The following is a 26,471-nucleotide window of genomic DNA, read 5'->3' on the forward strand; positions in this document are numbered from 1 at the left end:
AAGACATTGATTTCCATATTGATTTCATAGAGTTTTCTTTGAATTGTATGTTTAGAAAAATAATTGTGCCTAAGTGACTTAGTGGAGTAAATATCTTTAGGGAAAAAAAATGCATAAATGACAATTTTTAGAGAATGTTTTTCAGATTTAGAAGTACACGGAGTTGATTAGAGTTGCAAGTAAGCTAACCAAACACTGGATTTAAAGTGCTTGCATCAGACACTTACTCTCTAAATTGTCTTTCAGAAGAGAAAAAAGAATAGAAAGAACCTTGCAACTCCAATGTAAAAATTGTGTTTCTACAAATTTATTATTAGAAATGTATCTTTTATCATACAGAGATGGTAGATTCTGCTCCTCCCGTTAAAATTGTGTATTTTGGAAAGGTTTGGTGAAAACCTATGTGGTGGTGTGTTTGTTTTTTTTTTAAATCTTGTACTAATTCTGTCAAATTAATTTATGTTGAGGAAATCATACTTCATGTTGGGAAAAGTAAACCTTCCATTGTATAGTTGGCATTAATTTGATTGTTATCAAGGGCTAGTACCCAAGAAGTATTCCACATAATTAAAACTTTGTGGGAGACTGTGATTTTCTTCATGTGATCTGGTGAACTCCTGTTAAGCTCACAAAAGACCCCTGCAAATCACTCAAATTTGGTCTCTCTTGAATCAAATTTGAGCTCTCTTGAATCAATCTGTAATGTCAAAGATCTTTTGCAAGAATGGTGGATCAGGTCTGAAAAGAACTTCAAATTTTTCTGAGAACACTTTAGCTAGTTTTTACGTGAAAAATTGCACAGCAAGAAAGTGGCTGGTGAGGTGGTTGGAGCTCGTGCTGATTGCAGTCTTACTGAGTGACTCTGAAGATATAAATCATGAGACTCTTTAAATTCTGAAGATAAAGCTTCATGTACTCCATATAGTATTGCCCTTGCTGCTCACGAGATGGGTATTTTTATTATATAGTAACTGACACTTCTGTGTAAACACATTTCCAAATAGGCCACAGTAAGAAGACGTTAAAATTTTGGTGCAGTTAAATTCTAGAGGAGTTGTGACAGCAGTCTCTTCACTGAGGAGAAATAAAGTGTTAACGACTGTTTTTACTACCTTTATATTATGAAAATACAGAGGGAGAAATGGCATACTTTATGTGTCCTGCTGCCAAAAACTTCTTTGACAAAGTTCTTTTCTTCTCTGTCATTCTGTTATTTGGTTGAGAACCAAAGCAACTTGCCCAGAATTTTCAAAGGACAATACACAAGACCAAGCATGAATTGTTTATGTATATGGCTTGTCATGGATCATTAAGCAGAGTTGACAAAAAAGAGAGCTATGGTCAAAAGAACCACATTTAGAAATCTCCTAGTCAACATCCAGTTGTCAATTAGCTATTTAGATAATCACAGAGGTGCTCAGGTACCACAACATCAGTTGGAGAGATATGGAGTTTCAGTGTCTGTGCAAGACTGCCTTAGGTCATTTAGGGAAGGGCAAGCTGGAGATAGCCACGGGCAGATCACCTGAAGACAGTTGCCTGTTTGTTATTTCATAATACAACAGTGTTGAAGCTGATTTTCAGTGCATTTTAAACACTGTAGAAATTTCAGAGGATAAATGTACTAATACAAGGCTTAGATGACATTGTCATTGTCCACAAGACTAATCAAAAAAATATAGAATATCCTGAGCTGGAAGGGACCCACAAGGATCATCAAGTCCACTGATGATCCAAAGCCTATTTAAATAATTATTTTAAATAATTAAAGGATGAAAGTGTAGTTAATGTCAAACTAAGCAAGTGTAAAAAAAAAAAAAAAGACTTTTCAAACTGTTGCATTTCCTTTGAGATACAAATTTGGATGGTAAAGGTAATAAACTAATGTACTAAGAATTCTTAAGGGATTTCATTGGCAATACATGATTTGAAATTACACTTTATTTATAAAACAATTGTACAATGTCAATGTAGAACTTCTAAACTAAGTATTTATGTGGTCTTTAAATTCATTCGTGAGGAAGTAGGAAATATATCTCAGTGGTATCCTGCTCAATCATTTTGTGATATGTTGTTAATCATCTTATTTTGATAACCAGAAAGTATGTTAAAAGGATAGCATTAGGTTATGCGGGTGATGAGCAGTGAGAAGAGAGATGATTGTACAGTATTATTTTTGTATTCAGTAATTGTTTAGTAATTAGAAGTAAGCAAAATAAGTTCCTATGTGCTTGCCTCTGGTTAAATGTAATTCCTTAAATTTAGGATTGAAATATGCAGACTGCACTTATTTTAGTGTGCTTTCATTAATGAATACAGGCTGTACCAGGATATACCATCTTAGAAAACAGGTAGTCTGAAAAGTATGTGTATATCATGGCTTGCTATGAAATGGATAGTAGTTTTCTCTGCCTTGAGAATTATTAAAGGATGGTGGTTAAGGGAAGAGTTCAGATAGCTCAAGTCTGTTCGGGCATCAAAGGGAGGGTTAAGGAGTGTTGTGATCACAGCTGGTAAATGGCTGTGAGACAACATGCATTTGATAATATGAGCTCCTCAGGCAGGCAAACAAGAGTGTATCAATGACTTGATATTGAAGCTAGATAAATTCATGTTAAAAACATGATGCGTGCTAGAAACCAGAGACAAATTTCTGACATTAGTGGTAATGAATCATTGAAACAAATCACTATGTCTTTGACAGCATCTGTTTCTGGACATTTTTTGATCAAGGTTAGAGATAAATAGGCAAATAAATAAATATGCTGAAGATAAGGCACAGCTATTGAATCTAGAGCAAGATTTGCAGTAATGAAGTCCTATGTTTAGTATTATGTAGGTTGTCCTTCTGCCTTTAAGATCTAAAAATCTGAACAAACACATTTTGTCAGTGATTATGGTGAAATAAAGAAGACATAGCATGCATTATGTAATTTTTTTTTCCCTTTTTAGATTTATTGTCTAGAATAGACCTGGATGAACTGATGAAAAAAGATGAACCACCACTTGAATTTCCTGATACTCTGGAAGGATTTGAGTACATATTTAATGAAAGTAAGTTGTATGTGCTTTGTAAATGATATACATAGAACTATGTTGAAGGGTTATCAGAAGTTTAATTATACCTTCTAAATCCATATTAGAATTTCATACTTTTCTTTTAAGAATAAATATTTAAGCCCTAGTGTAACAGCCTTGTAAATCTAGCTAAGTAATAATTTTTTGATTTCATAAAACTGTCAAAAAAATCTCTTGTTTAATACAACAATAGGTTTGGGGTTGTACTGTGTGCATTTCATGGATTCCAGTTTTCTGTAGTGGAAGTGCTGATAGAAAAATTCTGAAAGTAATTTCTGTAGCATTGGCATTAAAAAGTAAAATTGAAGAGTGGTCACTCATTCAAGAAACATTTTATTTATTGATGGATTTTTATTGATACAAAAGGCATAGTAATTTATTTAGATAATAATTTTTGCCAGCTCTTTCATTAATACCAGTTGGAAGACACCTCTGTAGTATTTATTTTGATGAAAGGATGAGCAGTGTGATAGACTGGCTCTTCAGGTGTAGGTCAAGGTTCTGCATTACAGCTAAATGTGTAATGACTACAAGTCAGGCCAGCTAGCTGAATCTGTATGTTTAATGAATAGCAGTATTTATAATTTCCAGTGCATACATTCAAAAATCCAGCTGAGAAATAAGCCTCTGAGCTAAAGTAATACCAGACTCCAGGAAAGGGCTCTTTCAAGATTGTTTGAAACCTGTAGGACAAATGGGGACGTTTACAATTCTACTTCTTTGCAGTGCCTGTTCTGTGAACAGAGGAACTTTAGTTTCTAAATCTGCCTTTCTTACATCTTCCACTTTTAAAGAAAGAAAAAAAAAAGAGCTTTCCTTTAAATGATAGTCATTTATGCAACACTTAGCTTTTTAATACCCTGATGGCTTTCACAGGAAGGTACTTAGAGACTAAAAGTGTCATGAAAGTGATGCTCTTTCTTTGATGGGAGGGGTTCAGCTCTGTCACTTTTCAGCTCCTTATTTTTAGATCTGCACAGTGTCTACTGTCTTCCTTACTGACTTCAGAGTTAATGGTTCATATGTGGTTGGTAAAAAGAGCAGAAATTTTGGGGAATGATGTGTTAGAATGATGTTACTGAATATTCCATCACTAACTTCACAGGCTGAGTGATTTCCAGAGAATGTAGCAAACCTATTACATACATTGCTGGTCAGTATGCTGCCAGAGGTCTTTATTTTGCTTTGTACATTTAATTCACATGTTTGCTCCTATACTCTTAAGTCATAATCGCACTTCTTTTTATGATGGAAAAATAAGGAGGATTTTTATAAGATTCAAAGAATTATGAGAAGACATAAGAGCACCAGAAAGAGAAAAAAAAAAAACCAGGTATTTGATCCAATTTATTAAGGAGACTACACCTTAATGACCTTAATGTATGCTGAACAGTATACTTGAAAAGTAAGCAGATGAAAATGAGCAGCTGAGTGAAGACTTAATGAAAATATAAAAAGGATATTTGTACCTGAGAAAAGGGTGTGAAGTCAGGGAGCATGGAAAATGCATTGGACATCAGGTAAGATTGGTCTGGAAAAAAAATACCAAATAAGGGGATTTATACACAGAAGGAGTAGAGATATCAGCTGTTAAATGTCCCATTTAAAATATCAAGAATCAAAATTTAGAGGTTCTGAAAAAGTGTGAACTGATTTAGCAACTTTTTACAATTCAAAAGGAAACATTTTGTTTTTAAATCTTACTTTCATCATGAAGGCCTTTCAGCTTTCTAGCTGAAAATGATTTGTCTGATTTACTGCAATTTTATGATTCTCTGAGATAATAACTAGTGTTTTTTCTAATAACCTGAAATATTACTGGTCAGATGACTTTTTTTTCCTGCAGTTTGCTTCCTGTTTAGTGCCATTTTATTCTTGATATTTTAACCCAGCCCAAGTCTTCATCTGTGGTTGGATTTGCTACTAACCTTTTGCTATAAGCAAGGAAAGTTACACTGGAACCTCACAGTCAGTAGTGGTTTTGCTTTGATTATGCATTTTGCTTTATTCTGCTCTTATAATTTTGGTGTGTCCAGAGTAAGAGCTCTTACTTGATTGCACTGTGTTAGGATGTTAGGAGTTGAGATATTTACCTGAAACATAGACATGTTTGGTGGCTCTGTCTTTGTTTGTTTGTTTGTTTTGTTTTTTAAAATTAACCAGGAATGTTTTACAGAATATTCTAATCTTGAAAATAAACGCTTCCTTTCCTTCCAGCCCCCATTCCAATTTGTACTCAGATTTCTTTGGAAACGCAGTTGGTTTTGAAGTAGGGGATTTGTAGGTACAATCTGATCACCTCATTGACATAGCAGAGAAGTATTTGATCTGTAAATGTTTACATTTCACTGTTAATCCGTAGCAGTTGAGACAAATGTTTCTTGCAAAGCAGTTTGGTGTTTGATACCCGCATGTAATTTTACTGTCATCACTTGTGTTTAGCTCAGTCTAGCAGTACATACCATTCTAGGAGATTGCATTTTGTTGTTATGCTACAGTTGTTTTCATTCAAAAGTAGTGTAACCGAAAAAGGAGAGGGAGTTCATAATAGCCCAATTTTTATATGTTAGACTTTTTTCACAATTTTCAGTACTACAGTGTATCTTGTTTTTCATGAGGAAATACTCTAAAATGTAGTGATTTTGTTTCTTTTACAGAAGGACAATTAAGACATGCAAAAACTGGGGAGCCATTTGTTTTTAATTATCGTGAAGATTTGCATAGATGGAACCAAAAGCGCTATGAAGCTCTTGGAGAGGTATGTAAATTGCGCGGATGCATGCATGCATATTTGTATTGTTGTGCTGTTTTTTTATTATATTTATTTATGGAATGATACATTTATTTATAAATATTTTAAGAAATATTTAGTGAGGCTGCAGTTTAAAATAGAACATAAATGTGATTAATCAAATCAGAAGTTATTATATAGTGCAGTTATTTCTTTAACTTCTCCTGGATGTGAGGAAGCTCACCCTCAAAGAAATGGGTGCAAAGCAGGGGCATTTTACTTACTAGCTAAAGATGAGTATGTTGGCTGGTCTTCTCACATTTCTAGGAGATACCTGAAGCCACTCTATTAAGAAGAGATATCAAGCTTGATTAATTAGCTGGATATTTGTTGATTAACTAAATCTTTGGATGCTACTGGTATTTTACTGGGCTTTCTGTAGAGGTGCTGTGGATATAGTAGGTGCAGAAGCGACCAAGTATATATATACAGTTCCTTTTCTGTCTGAAAATGACTATAATTTCATTGTCATTATTTTTGTAATATTTTAGGAGTTGGAGCACTGATTTGAGATTGAAGGCATCTGATCTCAGTCAATGCAAAATAGTGTGTGCTTAGGACTTCGTTGCACTGCCATAACCTCTGTGCCCAACAGGAAAAACAGTCTCAGCATGCTGACCTCCTAAGGCGGCAATGCTGCTCACATCACTGTGGCTTTCGGAGGCCCATGAAAGGGGATCCACGGTTCTGTGCACAAAATAGTTTTTTTTTTTCTAAAATACTAGATAACGTTGCCCTGTGGTTTCTGTTTCAAAACATTATGGCTTGTCATTCAAGAACTGCCTTTGCCTCATGGCTTGTCTGCTTTCATCAGTGTTATTATTTTAGTAAGGATTAAACTCATTTATTCCCTGCTTACTCTTTCTGTTACATTTGGACATGTGTTAGATGTTTTGGTTTTTAAACTTTCTTGTATACTAAGGAGTAAAAAAAAGAATGTAAATACCTGAAATGACAGCCAATTCTGCACTGTTGCAAAGTAAATAGTATAGAACACCTTGATTAAGTTTCTTGGATGGATGAGTAAGGATATACTTAAATTTATGTAGTTTCTCATGCTGCCAAGAGAGTATTCATTAAAACTGAAGAAATAATTAAATGGCCTCTTCTAGTTGTACCAGGACAGTCTCCCAGAACTTATGGAGGCACTGAGCATGCTGGCTGAAAAAGGTAGTGTATGGCAGAAGTCTCTGATTAAGTAAAATGAATAAATAGCGTGCCATTCTCTCCTTAACCATTGTAGCGGGGTGAAGTATGGTCCAAAAATTCCTGTCAATGTCAGTTTGGACACTGCCAGGCTGAGTGAAGTGGAAGTAAGTTCAGTGGAGAGTACATCCGAAGAGGAAGAAAAGATGGGTGATTCGCACGTGTACAGGGTAATGCCACAAAGCTTTGAAGTGCCTGTTTTTACACATATAAACCCCCATTTAAATGCACGTACTCTTCTCTGTTCTGTTACAAAGGAATAATTTTTGAGAATAATTTATCAAATAAGCCACGTTCTTAGGTAAATCATAGTGAGTTTTCGGTGGTGCAGATTTTATTTTATTGTTCAGGTAGTGTGAAAAGCTACTGCAGTCCAGACTGCTGTGTTTGTGAACAGATAGGTAACTTGGATTGGTGTCTGTCTCCCACTTGCTTGCTGCGGCTCCTGTGATGGAGGCAGCCTTTCCGTTTGGGATGAAAAGCCATTGCTGACCCTGCCGGGCCTCTTCCAAGTGGCGATCTGGTGCTCTCTGGCTAACTCCACCCTTCCATTTCCTGGGCTCTGTGCTGCATATGCTGGAGCTGTCCAGCTGTTAATCATTGCCATGTCCTGCCAGAGCCTTGTTTATGGGTATAGCAGAACCTTACTTTTTACTTTCTTCTCCTCTGCCTCATTCCTTGGAGACCTGTGACATGGGAGGAGATGATGAGGGCTACGTCTGTGGCTTCTCACATCCTTTCACCTCAACGTTATGGTTTCCTAAACTAGGGAATGTGCTACTGCCAAATCTGTTGTGTTGTCTGAGTTACTTGATATACACTTCTTCCAACAGGAGACAGATTGGCTCCTATTCCACGTGCAGACATTTGTGTGTGCCCGTATTGTTCAAGTATTGCTATTTTGCAAATAAATGAATCGAACAAGATGCATCTATAAAGATATATTAATATGTGGTCTAATGTGCTGCCACACCTTTTCTTAGGCATTTGGAAACATCATCAGATTCCTGCTTCTGAATAGTGAGTGCCACCATTTCAACACATGATAACGTAAATGGCTTTTAGTGATTTTTGGTCAGCCAGGAGGTGGGGTACGTTCACAGAGTGGGTGCCATAACACCTGTGATCTGTCTCGTTCATTTTCATTTACATTAGTTACAGTCGTTCTGTGTGTTCAGGTCTGAATGGTCTGTGAAAATACACATTGTTTATATTGGTAGGTAAAAGATAAGAAAGATTTGAGGTCAGTATTCTGACAGAGGGTGAATTGTTCCAAGTTGTTTATTTGGTTTGTGGTTTTAGGGGAATAAAAGCTCAACTGTATTTCGGTCTGTTGTCTCTGCTGTGTGCTTGATACTACACAGTTCTTCCAACAAGCTGCAAATGTACAAACACTTCTGCTTTTGGCACACTGAGTGTTTCTGTAGTTATCTGAGAACACGGGATGCTGACGGACAGGACCCATGGCTGGGCAGCAGTCTGTCATTCATTCTCACAGCTAAAACTTTCTCCTGTGCCATAGGTTGGTGGGTATGTAGATGTTGAATAGTACTGAACAAGAAATTTACCCTCTGATTAGCAGTTTTGTGGTCTAGGCAAGATGTGTTTAGCAAACTGGTACCTTAAGAAGCAGCAGTTCATATAATTCATAAGGTGATACAGTAAAATGTGACCTTAGGGCTTTGCTTTGAAACATCATCCTCTGGCTTTAGGAGTTCTCTCGTATGTATTTCTGGCTCAACATTTATGTAGCTGAACATACAGTGAGATGATAAAGTAGGTAGACTTCAGACAAAGCATTTTATATATTCATTTTTCATGTGTTGAAAATACACTCATATTTCATAAATTCATTGGGCATAAATTTCGTATTTATTTTTCATGTTATTTATATTAATAAACAATGTGGCCACTGTTTCTATACTTAGTTCAGTCATTGTATGCTGACTTTCTGATTTTTAAGGGGATTTACGTACTCTGCTCAAGGCAGTTTTTTTATTGTACATACACATTGTGGGCTGCTTTTATTGCGTTCTACTCATTTAAGGAGTGGATATAGTTCCTGGCCTCATGTTGCAGCATCATTCTCTCTTTCTTGGAGCATTAATAAATTTCCATTTGGTAATCTATGATTTCTTGCTGTTAAAAGTCGTGAATACGCTGTCTGTGATGTACTGCCATTACTCTGGCTGTATGGAAATTGATTCTTCACAAATTACAATGGTTCGTCAACATCTCCACTTCTTACGTCTCTTTATTCTTCATTCATTGATCTGTTATTTCAGGCACACAATTTGTTCTGCAGCCTCTTGATACGTGCTTCTAAAAGACAATTTAGTGAGCTGTTCATAATTTTCTGATTCTGGTTCAGTCACTGCTATTGCAGCATTGAATTTTGTGGAGAGGCCTCTCCATTTGCTTTTTAAAAATTAAAATGGCAACAGAAGTGCACAGAACATGGTGCTGCAGCTGCTTCTAACTGCCGATTAATCCATGTGGCAAGTTTGAAGTAGGATTGAGAACAGTTTTGTGACAACAGTTCAGTTGTTCAGACATACTGCTCCAGTTCAAGGTTGAAATATATATATTTTTTAATTTGCTCAGTCCTGGAGATTTGGATTCTGGATGAGACTCCAGATTAGACCTGCATGAAGCAAGTCTCCTTGCATGTTAACTAGATCTATTTATTGTTTGTACTGTACTTGCAATTGATATTAGGGCTACTGAAGTCACCAATTGTCAGACCCTGCTTGAGCAAGACATCAAAATTAGCTGGAATTATAAAAGAAATACTACTAAAGTCTATTGCTGGGGCGTCACTTAGCATTCTGCCAATCATACAGATTGTGTTGATAACGAGATTTCACTTCAGAAATATTATGTGGACGTTCTCCTTTCGGCCTTGCAGTTGCCAGAGTATCCCAAGCACCAAGAGACTGTTTATTTGTCTGTGTGTCTGCTAGGTGATTGTGGTTTGGAGATGGCTTAAAGACTATGTAACATATGCAGATGTTTTTGTGAGTATCATCACCAATGAAGAGACTTTTGTCTGTACTGACATCTTGTACCCATGTCTTTCAGTAAATCAAAAAGAATTTGTAATTATGTAGATTATGATATAGACTACGCTATGATGCCTCTGCTGTGGTCCTATTCAAGGACTAGTATATGCCATAATTGCTGGCTGGCTGACCTGCCGAGGCATATAAGCAGATAGCAGATGAATTGCGGTTATTTTTTTACATTTATCACACCACAGCACAGGAAAATACCTTATGTTTACATAGAGCTGGTATGGAAAGCAAATGAATAGAACACCTAAGTCAGAAATTCCTTATGTGTTTCATGTATGATAACTTACAGTTAATTTTACATTTGTCGTGGAAATGCTGTCCCACCAGATAGGCTGCTTTAAAGTACATGCATAATTCTAGGTCCAGCTAATCATAAAGTAGGTTAACCATCAAGGTTAATATTTGTGTGGGGAAAAAATAAGTAAGTAAAATTTTGACGGTGACAACCCATAATTATGATCGCTAAGAAGTAAAATGTGATTTATTTATTTTTTTTAATACAGATCTCTGTTAAGTTAAAGAACAGCTTGGTCTCAACATAATTTAAAAACCAAGCTTTCACCTGCTACTAATTTCCTCCTTGGTTGCAAAGAGCATTATTTGTTTGGATGACTGAGAGAAAGAAGCTATTTACATAGCACAAATGAAAGCATAGAGCAGCAGAAGAGGACATGTAAGTTAATGAAGAAGGAAGCATTAAGTAGTCTGCATTTGAAAGGGTAGCTTCTTACATGAATAACCCAAAATCTGATGATAGGCTGCACGTGCACCTGATAGTACTTAAGGTCCAATCTTGCAGCCGAAGCTCATGTGAATAAACTCAATAGGTCTGATCTTGTGAATAAGGGCTGCAGGATCAAGTTCCAAATAAAATTTGCAGATGATTAGTAGAAATCCTTACACTCTAGTTTCAGTTTCTTTACACAGATAGTTTATCACTAAACATCCCAGATTTTCTCTGACTAGTGAGACTTTAATGTTATGTGCTGCATACCATGGATTAAGCAAAATTATGTTTGTGTACTTTAACTTAGTATTACGTATTTCCTGTTAGTTTAGTCAGTGCTAGGAGGAATTTGTCTTTCTGAGAGGATAAAATAAATTAATAGCGATGTAATATGTAAGCTGTTTCATGTGCATTTGCTTTCTTGGGGTGCTTGCTTGACTAGAGCTGTTGAAGAGGTTGCTGTCTTCAAAAAGATTTGATGCTAAATACTTAACAGGTGTCTGTTGAGCGTGTGTGAACTCAGTTTTTTCCGTTGTATGCATTACAATCAAGTAAGGGTAAACTTTTACGGGGAAAGGAAAAACCCTCACTGAGGAGCTAACACAGACTCTTGCTAACTTCAGATCCTGTTTCAAAAGCAGAGTGAAAGCATTTAATTGAAATTAAGTATTTTTCCTTATCCTTACTTATGAAAATGGTAAAATCACATTTTGGATGGTTTCCTTTGCAAGCAATTTGACAGTGTTGTTTCTGTGCATGTCATGTCCTGTCTGCTAATGAATATTGCAGAAGGTTTTTACTTTAGCAAAATTTTACGGTGGAGTAAATGTCACAAAAATATTTAGAATTGTTCAATTTGGGCAAAAATACCAGAGCAGAAGAGAGAGACTGGGCAAATTCTTTAAAGTAAGGTATGGTGTGATGTCATTTCTTAGTAGGCACAGAGGAATCCACATAGAATAGATACCTTTTGAATGAACCAGGTAGAGAAAGAGTTTAGATGACACCTTTTACATTTTGGACATCGGGGTCAATTATAAATGCAGTTCTTTAGGAATCCATGCCTTATTGGTTTCAGGCTTCTTCATTACTACCTTGCTAACTTTAAATTTGTGACAGACAAGTGTGAAACAGAAACGTGATACAGAACAATTTAAGCAAGCTGAATAACACTAAAAGCACCTAAAAATGGGACAGGATATTGAATTTCTCCCTAATGGTAGTTCCTGAGCCATAAGTAATTATACATTTCAGTAAAGTTCCAGTCCTCTCACTCATTTCCAAACCAGTGCCTTTGAAAACAGAAAGAAAATGCTAGTACAGGCAGTACACACACAAAAAAATCTTTTGTATGTAGTGTCTTTATAATTTTAGAAAGATTTCAGTTTTTTACAATCTGTTTATCTTCAGCATTGCTTTTTGGTGAGTGAAGTAGATGGACAGACAGTTTAGCAAGCATTGAAGACTGCTTGATGGTACCTAAGGAAATTTAAATTTAAATATGAATCTTTGAATCTTTGTTGCATGCAATATATTCATTTGCATATGCTAAATCTGCTTTCAATATCTGCTGTTTGTGAAGACTTTTTACTGGAATGATTATGTCAGATGTGCTTCAGTGAACTCTTCTAGTTTGTAGGCAGCAATTGGCAGTAGGTTGGTTCATCACAGTAACATGACAGTACTCGAAAGGTTCAGAGATAGTTTCATAATTATTGTTAGCATGATTTTTGAAAGAAATGATGAGCATCTCATAAACCCAGATGGGAATTTGTTACATTGTTGATAAATGTGTTGATAAATGTGTTTTACATTTTTAAATTGATAAACAGTGAAAAGCAGAGAAGATACAATAAGGCAGATGGTTGTTTATAAAGCACTTGCAAGTTGCTGCAATTCAAAGAATGGTACTAATTGTTAAAAAGAAGACAAAAATTGGAGTAGGGGGAGTGTTTCAATGAGTTAATCATGAGCTTTTTAAAAATAAAACCTTCAGCAGCTTTAGTTCAATTAGAACCATTCTTGCCATCCTGGTCTTATATGCAAAAGTTTAGACTGCCAGTCCTTAACAAACTTTTGTACCAACCATTTTCCTGTAGCTGAAATTGAAAATACAAATAATCCACCTTTTTTCTTTTTTTCTAAATCCATCCATTCTGTTCTTTCTGTTTTCTTGAAAACATCTTTTGCACAGCAAAATTAAATTGAATCATCATTTGTCTCATTAATCACTCCTGCTTCAAAACAGGAACAGAGCAGTGAACTCCAGAGTCAGCAGAGACTTCACAGCAAGAAAGCAGTATTGGCTTATTTTTTTGTTAAAAGAATGTTGAAAAAATCATTTTTTGGCAACTTGGGGGAGACTAGAAAAACATGTTTAAGTGGTCCGAGGCAGAGTACAGATCAGTATACTTGGATGAAATCGGTTGATTCATTTTTGTCTTGTGCATGTTCAGTTCTTGTTTCCCACCAGTAGTACTAAAAGTTTCTACTGAAGACAAAGTATTTTCATACTGTTTCACAAGGAGATTCTTGAAAACCAGAGATATGGAGATTACTGCCTTCCTCAAGAAACTCTTTTAAAATATGTTTTTTAGTTAAAGAACTCTGTAAGAGTTAGTTTTCTTTCACAGATTTTCATCCTCTCCAAGAAAGAATTTAACACTTCCTCTGTCTTCAACAATAGACCTATATCTTTAAGTTTTCTGACAATATTTTGATTAAAATTCAGCAGAATAGTGGTATTTTTTAATAAAGCTGTATCAGCTGTGTCAGTCCTTAATAGGAATAATTTGAAAGGAAAAAAATTCAATTATAAATCAATAGAGCGTTGTATTTCTGTATATGCAAACAACCTAAAATTACTTTAAGATGCTCCAGCTGCTCAATTCATTAACTCAATCACAACTGAATTTTGGTATCTATTATCTTCTGTTGATCTCTGCAGCAGAAATACTCAGTTAAAGTGCCTGAAGCTGTTAGATGCAGTTAGTACTATTAGGAAAGATCAGTACAATAGGTTGGTTACTTAGGATGTTGAGAGATTTAATATCTAGTTACATCTTAACTCATTCACAGTCCTGTCTGTAACAACTTGAGAAAGTCTCATGTTCCTGCACAAATAGTGTCAATATTTGTTGCATTCAGGGGTAACAGATTTGCCTCTTGAGCTTTTTGAGGGGTTGCACCTTTTAAACCTTCCCCTGTATCTGCCAGATCCTTCAGTTTGCCTCTTACAAACCCCATTGTGAGGTTTGCTTGTTTTGTTTTCTTTTGCTTTTCTGTTGTGAGCATTGTCTTTTCAGACATGCAATGAGTTTATTCAAATAAATGTAGTATGTGAAATTTCTTTTGTTCCTTTTTTTTTTTTTTTTTAATTTTACTGCAATAAATTTCCTTTGCTTCCATATTTTTGATGGTTGGACTTGATGATCTTGGAGGTGTTTTCCAACCTAGGTGGCTCTGTGACTCTATTCTATATTTTAATGTGATGCTTCCATTCTATGTTTAGCTTAGCACAATAACTAGAAGTGCTGCTGTGACATATTGGAGTAGCAGTTCTCTGTTGGAGAAAAGGTATCGGGAGGAAGAGATCTACTGCTGAACTTGGACAGAAGCTCAATTTTTAGTACATCTTTTTAAAGATGTTTCTCCCTTACTTCCTTTTTTTCCTGATCTGGTGGTTGAGTGGTATGTTAGTAATAAATATGAAAGATCTTTGAGGAGAAAAAAAGATAAATTTTTCTCTTCTGATTGAATTTATTGTGGAGAGATGCATTTGTTTTTGCCTCCTTTCCAGCAGTGTAAATTATATAGATATTTTGGTAAATTTACATTCTTTCACTGTAGGTCTGACATCCTGTAAGACAGGATGGAGAAAATATGTAAAAACCAAGCAATCTTTATAAAAAGAGTAATAGTTTAGAACTCAGGGTGGTTAAAATTCTGAAATAAATTTTTACACATTGTTTTTAATTTCTAGATTCAGGAATTCAGCTTCTGTTCCCAGTATATATGCCTCTAAGTGGTTGGTAGTTGCTTTTTTTTTAAAATAAAGCCTGTCATGTATCCATCCCATTCTTAATGCATGTGAGATTCTTCATACAAGTCTAAATGTATAACATACATTTGTAAGTGTTTTTGTTAAGGTATATAACCTGAACTTATGTTTAGACATGATTCGTGTTCCTTCTTTATGCATGTAGTGTCATCACATGCTGGTAAGAATTTTGGTGCTGCAGACCTTAGTGCTGAAGTAAGAGGGGAAAATATTAAATGCAATGAATGGGGGGCTGTCTACTGTAAACTGCAGTTCTTTGAGACACCATTTTGGATATGGTATGTACCTTCGATTCTATGAAGTTGATTAGGAAAATATTTTTGTAAAAACAAACTTAAAATGGAAAATGGAGGATAAAAATTTTATTTTCGTACAACATCGTTACAGTAGGCATGAAGGAAGTGTTATATTAATTGGTTGTGCCGTCTGAAGGTAATGATATAACTGAAAGAAGGAAATTAATCGAAGTTTATGAAGATAGTATGAAGGCAGAAAGTTCAAGCAAAAGAAAAAAAAATTAAGACAGGTAATCAAGAAATTTTTAAAATAAAGTACTTTGAAAGTGCTAGGTATTCTAACTGCTGAATACTGCTAATATACTTCTTATACAGAATACTGCTAAATATTTTTATTCGGGCTTTGGTAGTTACTCAGCTTCCTCTGTGATGGTAAATGTATCAAGATTGTTTTTTTTTCTTTACAGTTTATGCCAACTTTTCTAAAAAATGTTTTCATTTTTTACCATTTTTTGCTGCAAAACAACTTTTTATCCTGCCTTACTTGATATTGTGGAAATGCACATCAAATCTCTTAAGCGAACATTCCTGTTACTGCTGAGTGAGAGAGGTTTATAACTCCAAGTTTTAAAACAAATGTTGTTCTGTGTGCTAGTTAAAAATGTATATGAAAGTGCAGGCAGCAATGGAGGTGGGGAATAGTGCTAAAATAGCTGTCAGCATAAATAGAAATGATGAAACGCTAGGGTAGGAATTGTTTTTGCTGAAGCAGAATGAAGTGTCAAAGATGTCAGGACAGAATGCTGATAGCTGCACAAGTTTTTTGTGTTGGGATGTTTTGGGGTTGTTTTTTTCAGCTTAAAACTTCATAGATCTTTCATGGATTCACAGAGGGAGGCATTTGGTGGTTTTTTTTGTTTTTTTTTTTTTTCCTGAAAGGGCATGGTTTTCACAGGAGTCAAACTTCTTCACTGGAAAACAGTATACCCCTCATACCCAATGCTTGAGAGATGCACTCTGAACTCCTTTAATGTCTGTACATACCATATACATGTGTATGCATGTATACATATGCTGATATTCCTGTGAAAGCAACAGCCATCAAAGCATTCGTAAAAAGTGTATGGCCAGAATATAATTTAAGTAAGTGGCAACAACATAACAGAACACAGGAGTCCTTTTCCATGTTTCCATTCCAGATATCCATGGGGGCAAAAGCCTGCAAAGAATTTACCTTGTGGTTTAACCCATTAATATGGAATGGGACAATGTCTTTTTACTGTTAACTTCTTTATGAGTCTTAAGAGAGAGATCTTTCTGAGGGATGAGGAAATCTACTAGGTTCATCTTTGGAGTGGAGGTATACTCTGTCTCCAATCAGTTCAAAATTATGCATTCTAGAATTGAGGACAATTAGGTTTAAGACTTTTATGTCTTTTTTTTTTTTTTCTGAAAACCAGTAGTTTACATTCTTACAGATAATGTTCCAAAAGGAGTTACACCAGCAAACAGAGAGCTCAGTGTCTATAACTTGTGGGGAAACCATTCAGTTGTGAAGGTGGTACTGATACTTTGGGCAAATGTACTGCTGGTACTGATTGTTGTCTTAGAATGACAGAATAGTTTTGGTTCCACATGTGGGGATTCTGTGGTCAGCTCCCTAGGAGCTGACCCAGGACAAAACTCCCCAGGACAAAACAAGAGTAATTTGAAACTTAATTCAGGTTGACCAATTAAAAAGAATGCGGACTGATTTTAAGCAGGAACACCCTAAACTCTTCATATTCTGGTGCTGGAGTTCCTGATGGAAAGCTCCAAACTGGAACAGTTCAGCCTTACAGACATGAAAGCTTGGGAGGATCTCATCAATATCTATAAATACCTAAAGGGAGGATACAAAGAGGATGAAGTCAGGCGCTTTTCAGTGCAACAGGACATGGGCAGCGGGCACAGACTGGAACACGGGAGGTTCCCCCCTGAACACCAGGCAGCACTTCTCTGCTGGGCGGGTGATGGACACTGGCACAGGCTGCCCAGAAAGTTGGTGGAGTCTTCCTGGAGATCTTCAAAAGCCTCCTGGACGTGTGACTGGGTATCTGGCTGAAGGTGGCCCTGCTTGACTGGTGGGGGCATTGGACCAGAAGACCTCTAGAGGGCCCTGCTAACCTCAGCCACTCTAGGATTCTGTGGAAGGATGAAGTTTGCTTCTGTAAGGTGTCAGAAAAACTGCTAGGCTTACACAGCTGTGAAGCAGACTTGAAGGGAGAAAATGTACTCATGTCCATATTTTGTAAGGCAGTCAGATGTAATGATTCACTGAGATTTTGTTGAGTGCAGTGTCAAAACCAATGGCAACTTTGAAAGGAGCACCACAAAACTTAACACAACTGTTGAACATGTTGTTCCGTAAGGGTAGTGCATCTCAGACTGTCACCATCAGAATATGACATAACTCAAAGAAAAAAAAAAGCGGTTGCCATTATAGACACCGTGGTTCTGTCAAGTGCTGATGTTAGGATTCTAATAGCGAAGAAAACAGCTTGTTTGGTAGCATGAGGTTGTACCCATAGCTCAGCCAGGAGCAGAGCTCTAGTTTATCCTGTTTCGGGATAAAAACCTCTTCTCACTTAATTATTTTTGGAATGTCAGAGACCATTGGAAGCTGCTAGGCACCATGTAAGGATTGATGATGGAGTGAGAAGTCTAATCAGTACTTGCTGATGTCAGCATAATTCATGGTGATGCATAATATGCAAAAATATTTCCAATTTTTTATGGGTTTAGGTAGATAAAATTCAGATAAGTTTCAGAGCAGATGCGTTGAAATCGGCTTGTGGAAATGATCAAGGTATTGAGTTGCAAGTGTAAGGATTCACAAGCTTGATCAGTTCTACATCAGTAAGCTAAAACTGGAAAGTAATAAAATACATGATTCATATTTCCTTCTGGAACAAGCTTTTCTTTATATAGATATGGTATGATTGGATAATTCCAAGGTAAATCTGAAAGGTAATGTTTGTTGATCACTCTGTAACAAAAAATAGTTCTCAGTTCCAGGTCTATCCAAAAATTTAAAAATATCTATTCTTCTACTGTCGTTTAGAAAGATCAGATCTTTGGTGAATTGCTTGCTGTAATCTTGTATCCTCTATTACCAGAAACCAAGGATATTGTCAAATAGATCAGAAATCAGAATTCACTTTGCTGCAGTATTAAATGACCTACTATTAATTTTTGACATACGAATAGCCTGTAACCCCAGAGATAATACGAGTAATGTGAACAGAAATGAGGTAAATTATAAGGTAAATACAAGTGGGAAGTGAAGGTTGATGCACATTTTTAGTAGCTTTTCATGAAGAAGTTTTTGAACAGGCTATATCCAGTAACAGAATGGGTTCTAACTAATATTGTGCTAATGTAATCTGGGGCAGATTTCTCACAATCAGGAATGCATGCATTCTTTATCCTTCATTACAACTCATAATTTTGGGAATATTGTGTTGGCAAAATAAGGCACATCAGCCAACATCACGAATAGGAGGAGAAGCCACAATATTCATTTCCCATCAGCCTGGCCATAAACACAGTATTTGGCTGACTATCAAAAAGAGCAGCAGTAATTGTTTCCAGTATCAGTGGAAGCATTTTGCTATTTAAAAAAAAAAAAAAAAAAAAAAAAAGGAACAGGAACAACAGCAACAAAGCTTCCATTTCATTAACCCAAAAAAAGGCTTGGTCTCTGCCATCAATTAGGGGACAAAAATGGGATTCTCATGGCAAGCTGTAGGTTGTTGTCTGCGGGTGCCTTGCTGCTGCTCGTGAATTGCTGCTGCAGCTGCCAGCAGCTCCCACTGCCTCTGCAGTAGCTGTTTGCCCTCTGCAGGCTCCGATCCCCCTGAGTACAGCTGCACTCTGCAAAAGCAACTTCCCAGCTTGCATAACAAGTGCAGTAGGATTGGCTGTGGTTTATGTAGTGGGTAGTGCCCAGGAGCTCAACCAGACTCGGGTCACTTTGTGAGCACCGGCAAAATGATAGTCCCAGGCTTACAACTTACAACTCTTCTAGTTTGTAGAAGAGAGAGGCAGAAAAAGAAAAGTGTGGAGCACAAGGTTATAGGCAAGTTGCAGATGGCAGTGCAGTGACCTGTCACTTGTCACCTTGCTTCCTGCCAGACCCTGCAGTGACTTGCAGGTCTCCGACACTAAGCACAGTCTGCGTGCTGGTGAGCTGCTCGTGCATCCTCTGTCTGGATTAGGCCGTGAGCAGAACAGCGGGAGCACCCATCATCAGTCTGTGTGTCCCATTTTTTCCTGGGAACAGAAAGATGGGTGTTTGTCCAGGTTATTGACCGGCAGTAGCAGTGGCGATGAAGATGCTCAGACAGTATGTGATCACAGGTCTTCGGGTTGTGTAAAGTAATTAATATGTTTTTGTGTTTGGTGGAGTACATTGTCAGTGCAGATTCTCTGCTCTGATCTCAAGATAGAGATAATTGTACCAAATTCACTTGCCATTAAATAAGTTGCTTTCAGGCAAAAATCTCTCTGAATCCTAAGCTTCCTTCCCTCTCACCTTTTCATTTCACTCTCTTGACTTTTGCTTGTGTTCACTCTATTCTATCTCATATACAATAAGTTTAAAATGACTTTCACGCATTTATTTTCTAATACTCTTTCACTGAACGCAGAACTGTTCAGGCTGGTGACTGTGGTATAAGAAAGTAAACACAAGCGTGCTGTTTACTATAAATGATGTCCATTTTCTTTATGTCTATGTAAGAAAATTGTCTACTTCTTTCTCTGTAATATTACAAAAAAATTACAAGAAGTGGATATTAGGAAAGATTTGCTTTTCATACAATATTTCTGGTGTCATAGGAATTGTCTTTGTTTCTGTATTAGGTATATGTGGCAAGGTTTTGGTAATGAGGGGCGGCCTCTGTGAGCAGAGCCCAGCAGCTGCCCCGTGTCAGATCAGAGCCAGCTCCAGCTGCTCCAAAAGGGACCCACCGCTGGCCAGAGCTGGGCTGTGAGTGATGCTGGTAGGGCTCTAGGAGAGCAGATTGAAGATGGGGAAAAAAACTGCTGTGCTACAGCGGCTGGGAGAGAGGGGTGAGAAATGAGCGAGAAGCAGCCCTGCAGCGCCCCAGGTGAGTGCAGCAGGAGGGCAGGAGGTGCTCCAGGCAGGCAGCAGCAGTTCCCCTGCGGCCTGTGGAGAGGCCCCTGGTGGAGCAGGCTGTCCCCCTGCACCCACGGGTCCCACATGGAGCAGATCTCCACGCTGCAGCCCGTGGAGGAGCCCCCGGTGGAGCAGGTGGATGTGGCCTGGAGCAGGATGGGGCAGCTACAGCTTCTGTGGGCAGCCTGTTCCTGTGCCCCACCACCATCACAGTAAAGATTTTTTTTTTCCTTATATATAATATAAATCTCCCTATATATAATATATATCCCTATATTATATCTAATCTAAATCTCCTATCAGTCTTCTTGTTCTGTTAGACCCCCTTATGCTGAGTCAGTTTTGTCTGTGGTGGTAGTCGGTGAGCAATCTCCCTGTCCTTTTCTCAAACCATGGGCATTTTTTTCATGTTTTCTTCCCCTGTCATTTTGAGGAGGGAGAGTGAAAGCAACGTGGTGGTGTTGGGCTACCCATTGTTAACTGTAACACCTCAGCTTCCTACCTGGTAAGTTTTGTGGCCAGCACATTGAGGGAGGTGATTGTCCCCCTCTGCTCTGCCCTTGTAAGGCCTCACCTGGAGTGCTGCATCCAGGTCTGGGGCACCCAGCACAAGAAGGATGTGGGGCTGTTAGAATAGATCCAGAGGAGGGCCACGAAGATGATCAGAGGTCTGGAGCACCTCTCCTATGAAGAAGTACCGAGAGAGTTGGGGATGTTCAGCCTGAAGAAGAGAAGGCTCTAGGGTGATCTCACTGCAGCCTTTCGGTACTTAAAGTGGGCTCATAATAAAGATGGAGAGCAACTTTTTGCTTGGGCAGATAATGATAAGACAGTGGGGAATGGTTTTAAACTTGAAGAGTGGAGATTTAGATTAGGTGTTAGGAGGAAATTCTTCCTTCAGGGAGTGGTGAGGCACTGGAGAAGGCTGCCCAGAGAAGCTGTGGATGCCCCGTCCCTGGAGGTGTTCAAAGTCAGGTTGGACAAGGCCCTGAGCAACCTGATGTAGTGGGTGGTGTCCCTGCCCATGGCAGGGGGTTTGGAACTGGGTGACGTTTAAGGTCCCTTCCAACCTGAGCCGTTCTGTGATTCTGTGAAGTTTGTTACTCAACTGTTGAATTGAATATTAGTGGGATGAACCACTTGCCTATTCAAGCATGTGTGTTCTTTCCTGCATCCCTCTCCTCCAAAAGAGCAAAAGGTCTCATCACGCAAACTTTTATTGGGAACTTGACAAACACCAGTATGAACGTGGACCGATCCTGATCACAATATTTATAAATGGATATTAGAACAATCTTTTACACCGTGTTTTCTTACTCTGTTTGTTTCACAGCTTCATAGAAATAACTGATGCAGTGGACATGCAAAGTGTTGCTGGTTTAACACAAAATTGTGGAGAGGCAACCTCGTTGCTCTCCTCCCTCCCTGAGGAAGGGAAGTGCAGAAGGAGGTGCTGGTCCCTTGTAACCAGTGGCAGGACGTATGGGAATGGCACCAGAGGAGGCTCAGACTGGACATCAGGAAACATTTCTTTACCATGAGGGTGGACAAACACTGGAACAGGCTTCCTAGGGAGGTGATCGGTGCCCCGTGCTTGTCAGTGTTCAAGAGGAAAGTGTACTGTACCCTCAGTAATGTGCTTTAACATTCAGTTAGCCCTGAAGTGTTTGGGCGGTTGGACTTGATGGTCTTTGAAGGTCACTTCCAATGTAACTCTTCTATTCCATACACTTTTATGTGTAATTGGACTGTCTTTTGGTTGTTGGACTGAGAAAGATATGATTTTTTCCCAGATGAAGTATAATTCATTAAAACAGGTAAAATTCATTAAAATAGAGTAAATTGTGCTGTACAGAGCTCCAATATTAGCTGTTTTTCCTCTTGTCCCAGTATTTGTGCCCATGTTGTTTAATGAGAAGTAGTATACTCATGTGCTGTCTTTGAAAATGGACTGAAAATGGACATTCTGCATAACTGACTACACGAGTTCTTCAGTCATAATTCAATAGGGAGAAAGGATCAACTCTGCTTTTTGGACATCACCAAGGTTAATACGAGCAATTACCAATACCCTCAATACTTCCTGCTTTAATAAGTAGTAGTGTGGGCTATGAAGTTTATTTTACAAACCTTCTTTACCAACAATGTTTCATCTTTATAGGATTGTTTTAAAAATAAAGTAGAAAAAGCACTTAAATTATCCTCTCCAAGTTTGATTTAATAGAGACATTTTGAGTGATAATTTATTTCATTATTACATTAAGTGGTTTCTTTTTTTTTTATGTAAGAGTGAAAGCACAAGGTTTTTACTTGTCACATATGAAGCAATCTTCCTTATATCTTGGTTGAAAGTTCTGGTGGCACTTGCAGTACCTGGAGTTTTTTGTAGTTTCTTCCCTCTTCGAGTTTCCTTGCCAGCAGAACACAAGGCTATGTTAGACAGGCTCAGTCATATGGAATTGAAAACGAAAACCTTTTCTTGAGGAATAGTGAGGAAAAAGAATAGAAAAAGGTTCATCAATGTCCACGGTGTTTTCTTAACCTTCAGCTTGATATCCCAGAAGAGACAGTGCCTTCAGGGCAGGTTTTTCTCTCCTTAAGGGGAAGTTTCTTTCAGAGTACTAGGTATCCTAACTGTATACTAGAAATGCAGAAAGAAAGATAGCCATTTCTCTTAGAAGTTAGATACTGGCTTTTGTCAGTTATTCAAAGCAAGTGGGAGTCACGGGTTTCATTCATGAGAATGCAATGAGTTAGTGACCCCTTTGCAATCTATTTGGTTTACTTGACCTAGTAGAAAGAGGTGCAAGTATTTAATAGTGAAACTATAAACATTTTTGTTGTTTATGTTCCTAAGGGTATCAACCACAATTTGTGCTAAGAAAAGAAAAACAGAAGTGCTGCTAACGGTCAGATCCATGTCCCTTTTCACCCAAATTTATGTAAATCCAATTTATTTTGACCCACTACTGTTTTGGAGCACAGTGGCAAAATGGTTAAGACATCTTGCTATGGAAAGAAGGTGTTAATTTGAGCTCTGCTCTGGATTTACATAAAATTAAGCCTTCAGTCCATCTGTGAATATTTATCTGGTCATTTCTGCTGAGGAATCAAAAGTGGTGAAATGAGATGCTTGACACATCACTGACTTTTTTGTCTGTGACTACAAAAGCTGGTATGCTTTAACTATGTTAATCTGATACATAAGTTGGGTTTGGCATGGATTTTTAACATTTCAAAACTGCATAGAACCACCTCTCCACCTAATCTACAATTTTTTTCATCAGTAGTTGGAATAATCAAAACTACTACTGCTCTCTCTTCCTGATCCCTTGTCATAACTCATCTCTACTGTGAAAATTAGATGTAATAATCCAAAATTTTAGTTCTTCAATTGGAATATTAAAATGTGTTTATAAGCCTCATTTGCATTAGTTCTACTGTTACTCCTGTGTTTGTTTAAAGTTTCCTTCTTCGTTTTGCAACCTTTTCATCCCTTTGTGTTTTACCTCAGTTTGGGTATAGATATGATGCTTTCTGCTGATGTTTAACTGCTTCCAGTGCAAGGTGCTTGAATGAAGCCTCTGCTTTATACTGACACATATAGATGAATACGTATGTGTGTTGTAAAAAAAAAAAAATGAGAATTTTCATAAGATGGGCTATGTAATTAAGCAGTTTATGAAGCCAAATAATTGTTAAGTGAATACTGAAACTAGAGTTGTTTTTCTTTTTTTCTTTTTTAAAGAAAAAGTAAAAAACAAACAAACAAAAAATAAACCAACAGGTGTCAGCAAAGACCATGTAACAAAACGTTAGGTCAAATCACATCAACAGTATATGCTGCATTCATGACAAATCCCTGTTGTTTTTCATTTAATTCTTTCAAAAGATCTTGAGATCCTATTTGTGATCAGTCAACTTAAAATCCAGAATATCACACCCATGTACTAAGGTTGAATTAAATTGCTTTCAGTGGAAAACACAAGAAATCCCTTAGACGTAATGTCAATTCCATCTTAATGAATTGTTCTCCCACACTATAATCCAAGTGAGGTCTTTTGTGGATTTGTAAAATGCCATTGATTTTTATTTTATTTTTTTATTTTTTTTTAGCTTGCAGTGAGCAGAACCTTTAGAAAGTTGATTCAGCTTTTAGGATTTTTTGTTCTGGCATAGTGATGTTTGGGTGGGTTTTTTTTGTTTGTTTTGTTTGTCCCAGTTCTTAGGTAAGTCTGTATCCAAGAGCAGTATGTCAAAAAGTTCCTTTGCATCTCTCATTGTTACTTATTGGCAGGTTCGTCACTCAAGGGTCAAAATAAAGCTCATTCAACCAAGGCAATGGCAGCCACAGAAGCAAGCCTCGGGTCAGTCCCACCATTTGAGATTTGCCGGAGGGCAGTCAGTTGGAATTCATTTTGCATTTTTTCACTGAGCATTGCCACTCTTACCCTGCAGAAAGGAAAAAAGTTGTAGGTTGACTACTGTATGTTATAAGGATTGTTTCCTTCTCTTGCTCATGTTCTCTTTTTGCCTTTAAAGTGCTTGTTATGATTTAGGAGACAAATCTTACAAACTAAGAAAAAACATTACGTGTACTGGTAATGGATCACTTGGTCATGGTATCGCTTCTCGTGGTTTATACTTGTTTATTTTTAAGATAAGTGATAAAACCCCCAACTGCATAAACAGCCTTGGAGCTTTTAGAAAATTACTAGTAATACTAGGGGGCCTAATCTCAGAGGTTGAATTAAAATTATTTAAAAATAGTATTCTTTCTATATCTGTGAAAGATCTTTTTTTTTTTTTTTCTAAGTTAGATTCAAGAAGGCTGTAAGTCAGTGCTGAATTGGTGGTTGGAAACATTTAAGAGGGCTTGGAAGCTGACAGCAATTCTTTTGCTGTAGTGTGCAATGTCAAGTCAAACATATTACTTTAGGAAAAAAAGAACAGAAAGGCAAATGACGTTGATTTTGGTCTATATGTAGAATTGTCAGGCAAACTGGTAATGTTGAACGTTTTAAGTGCAATCCTGTCACAGGGTGGGAATTGACAAATGATTGAACCTAAAGGTTGAATTCTCAGCATTCTCTGAAGGAAAAGAACACTTGCATTTTTTCTTTATTTCAACTTAAAGCATAGCAAATTGTATCCAAACAAGTTATTGTAGAAGTAGAGGTGGGCACGTTTCGGTGCTTTTGGGCAAATCCTTTTCAGTAATATTTCAATTGTATTTTTTTCCCCTTTTTTCTATGCTTTTCTTCACCACACATTTATTTAAGAGATTAAACTGAGGTTAAAGTATAGTTAACTCACAAGGTTAATAGAATAATAAGTACAGCAGGAATGTGTTTAGTCTCCCTTACAATAGGGCTTGTGAAAAAGGAGGAGGTCAGGCAAGAAGGAAAATGCCACACCATCTGTGTTTTATCAGCTACAATCTACTTAATTTCAAATTTAGCATCTACATGATTCTGACAAATTTGGACGGTAATAAAAACCTTCAGGTAAAATTGTCTTACTCTGCATTTTTGTATATCTTGAGAACTTTGTTGAAAAATGAATGAGAACAAGTGATCTGATGAGGTGTTTAAGGAGTGTTGTTTCACAAACGGGCATATTTGGAGGCAGAAGCCTTCTGTCCACTGAGCAAGAATGTCATTGCCAGTGTATCTCAGTCTGGATGTGAAGTAGAATAACTGTAAGAGAGTGGTTACGTCTCATTTAGCCCTTGGGGCGATGAAAAGTGGTGTTGAGCGGCAGTTGTGGAGTTGGGGTTCTATTTCTTTCTGGAGCTGTTGTGAACAAGGAACATGACGTGGGAATTTGAGACCCATCCAGCTTGATCTTGTCCACAAGAGTAATATATTTAATCGATAATTTGATGGGTTTGCCTTTTTTTTTTTTTTTTTTCCTTGAAATCTGCTTAGAAGTGTGTAGGAGCAGGCAGAGGTGTGGGCAACTTGTTTTAACAGCTTGGACTCCCCTATCCTTTCTGCAAAGTTTTGTGATCTGCCCTCTGTCGTGTGGCTGGCCGTAATGCGTGTTATCCTTAGCCGTGCCACGCGTGCTTTGTTCCTCGTCATGTGCTAACCACACACCAACCGTTGGGCACGG

At 37.4% G+C, this 26,471-nt stretch overlaps 1 protein-coding gene across 9 annotated transcripts in view; it reads left to right on the top strand.

The window, feature by feature from the left end:
- Positions 1–26,471, top strand: part of ARB2A (ARB2 cotranscriptional regulator A) — a 259,415-nt gene that overhangs the window by 22,182 nt on the left and 210,762 nt on the right. For all 9 annotated transcript variants that reach the window (XM_066988632.1, XM_066988635.1, XM_066988637.1 and 6 more), the window contains 2 exons: positions 2,953–3,054; positions 5,736–5,836. In XM_066988632.1, coding sequence (XP_066844733.1) covers positions 2,953–3,054; positions 5,736–5,836 — 203 coding nt within the window. The remainder of the gene's footprint in view (positions 1–2,952; positions 3,055–5,735; positions 5,837–26,471) is intronic.

This window comes from Anser cygnoides, chromosome Z (assembly GCF_040182565.1).
Source record: "Anser cygnoides isolate HZ-2024a breed goose chromosome Z, Taihu_goose_T2T_genome, whole genome shotgun sequence".
Lineage (NCBI taxonomy): Eukaryota > Metazoa > Chordata > Aves > Anseriformes > Anatidae > Anser > Anser cygnoides.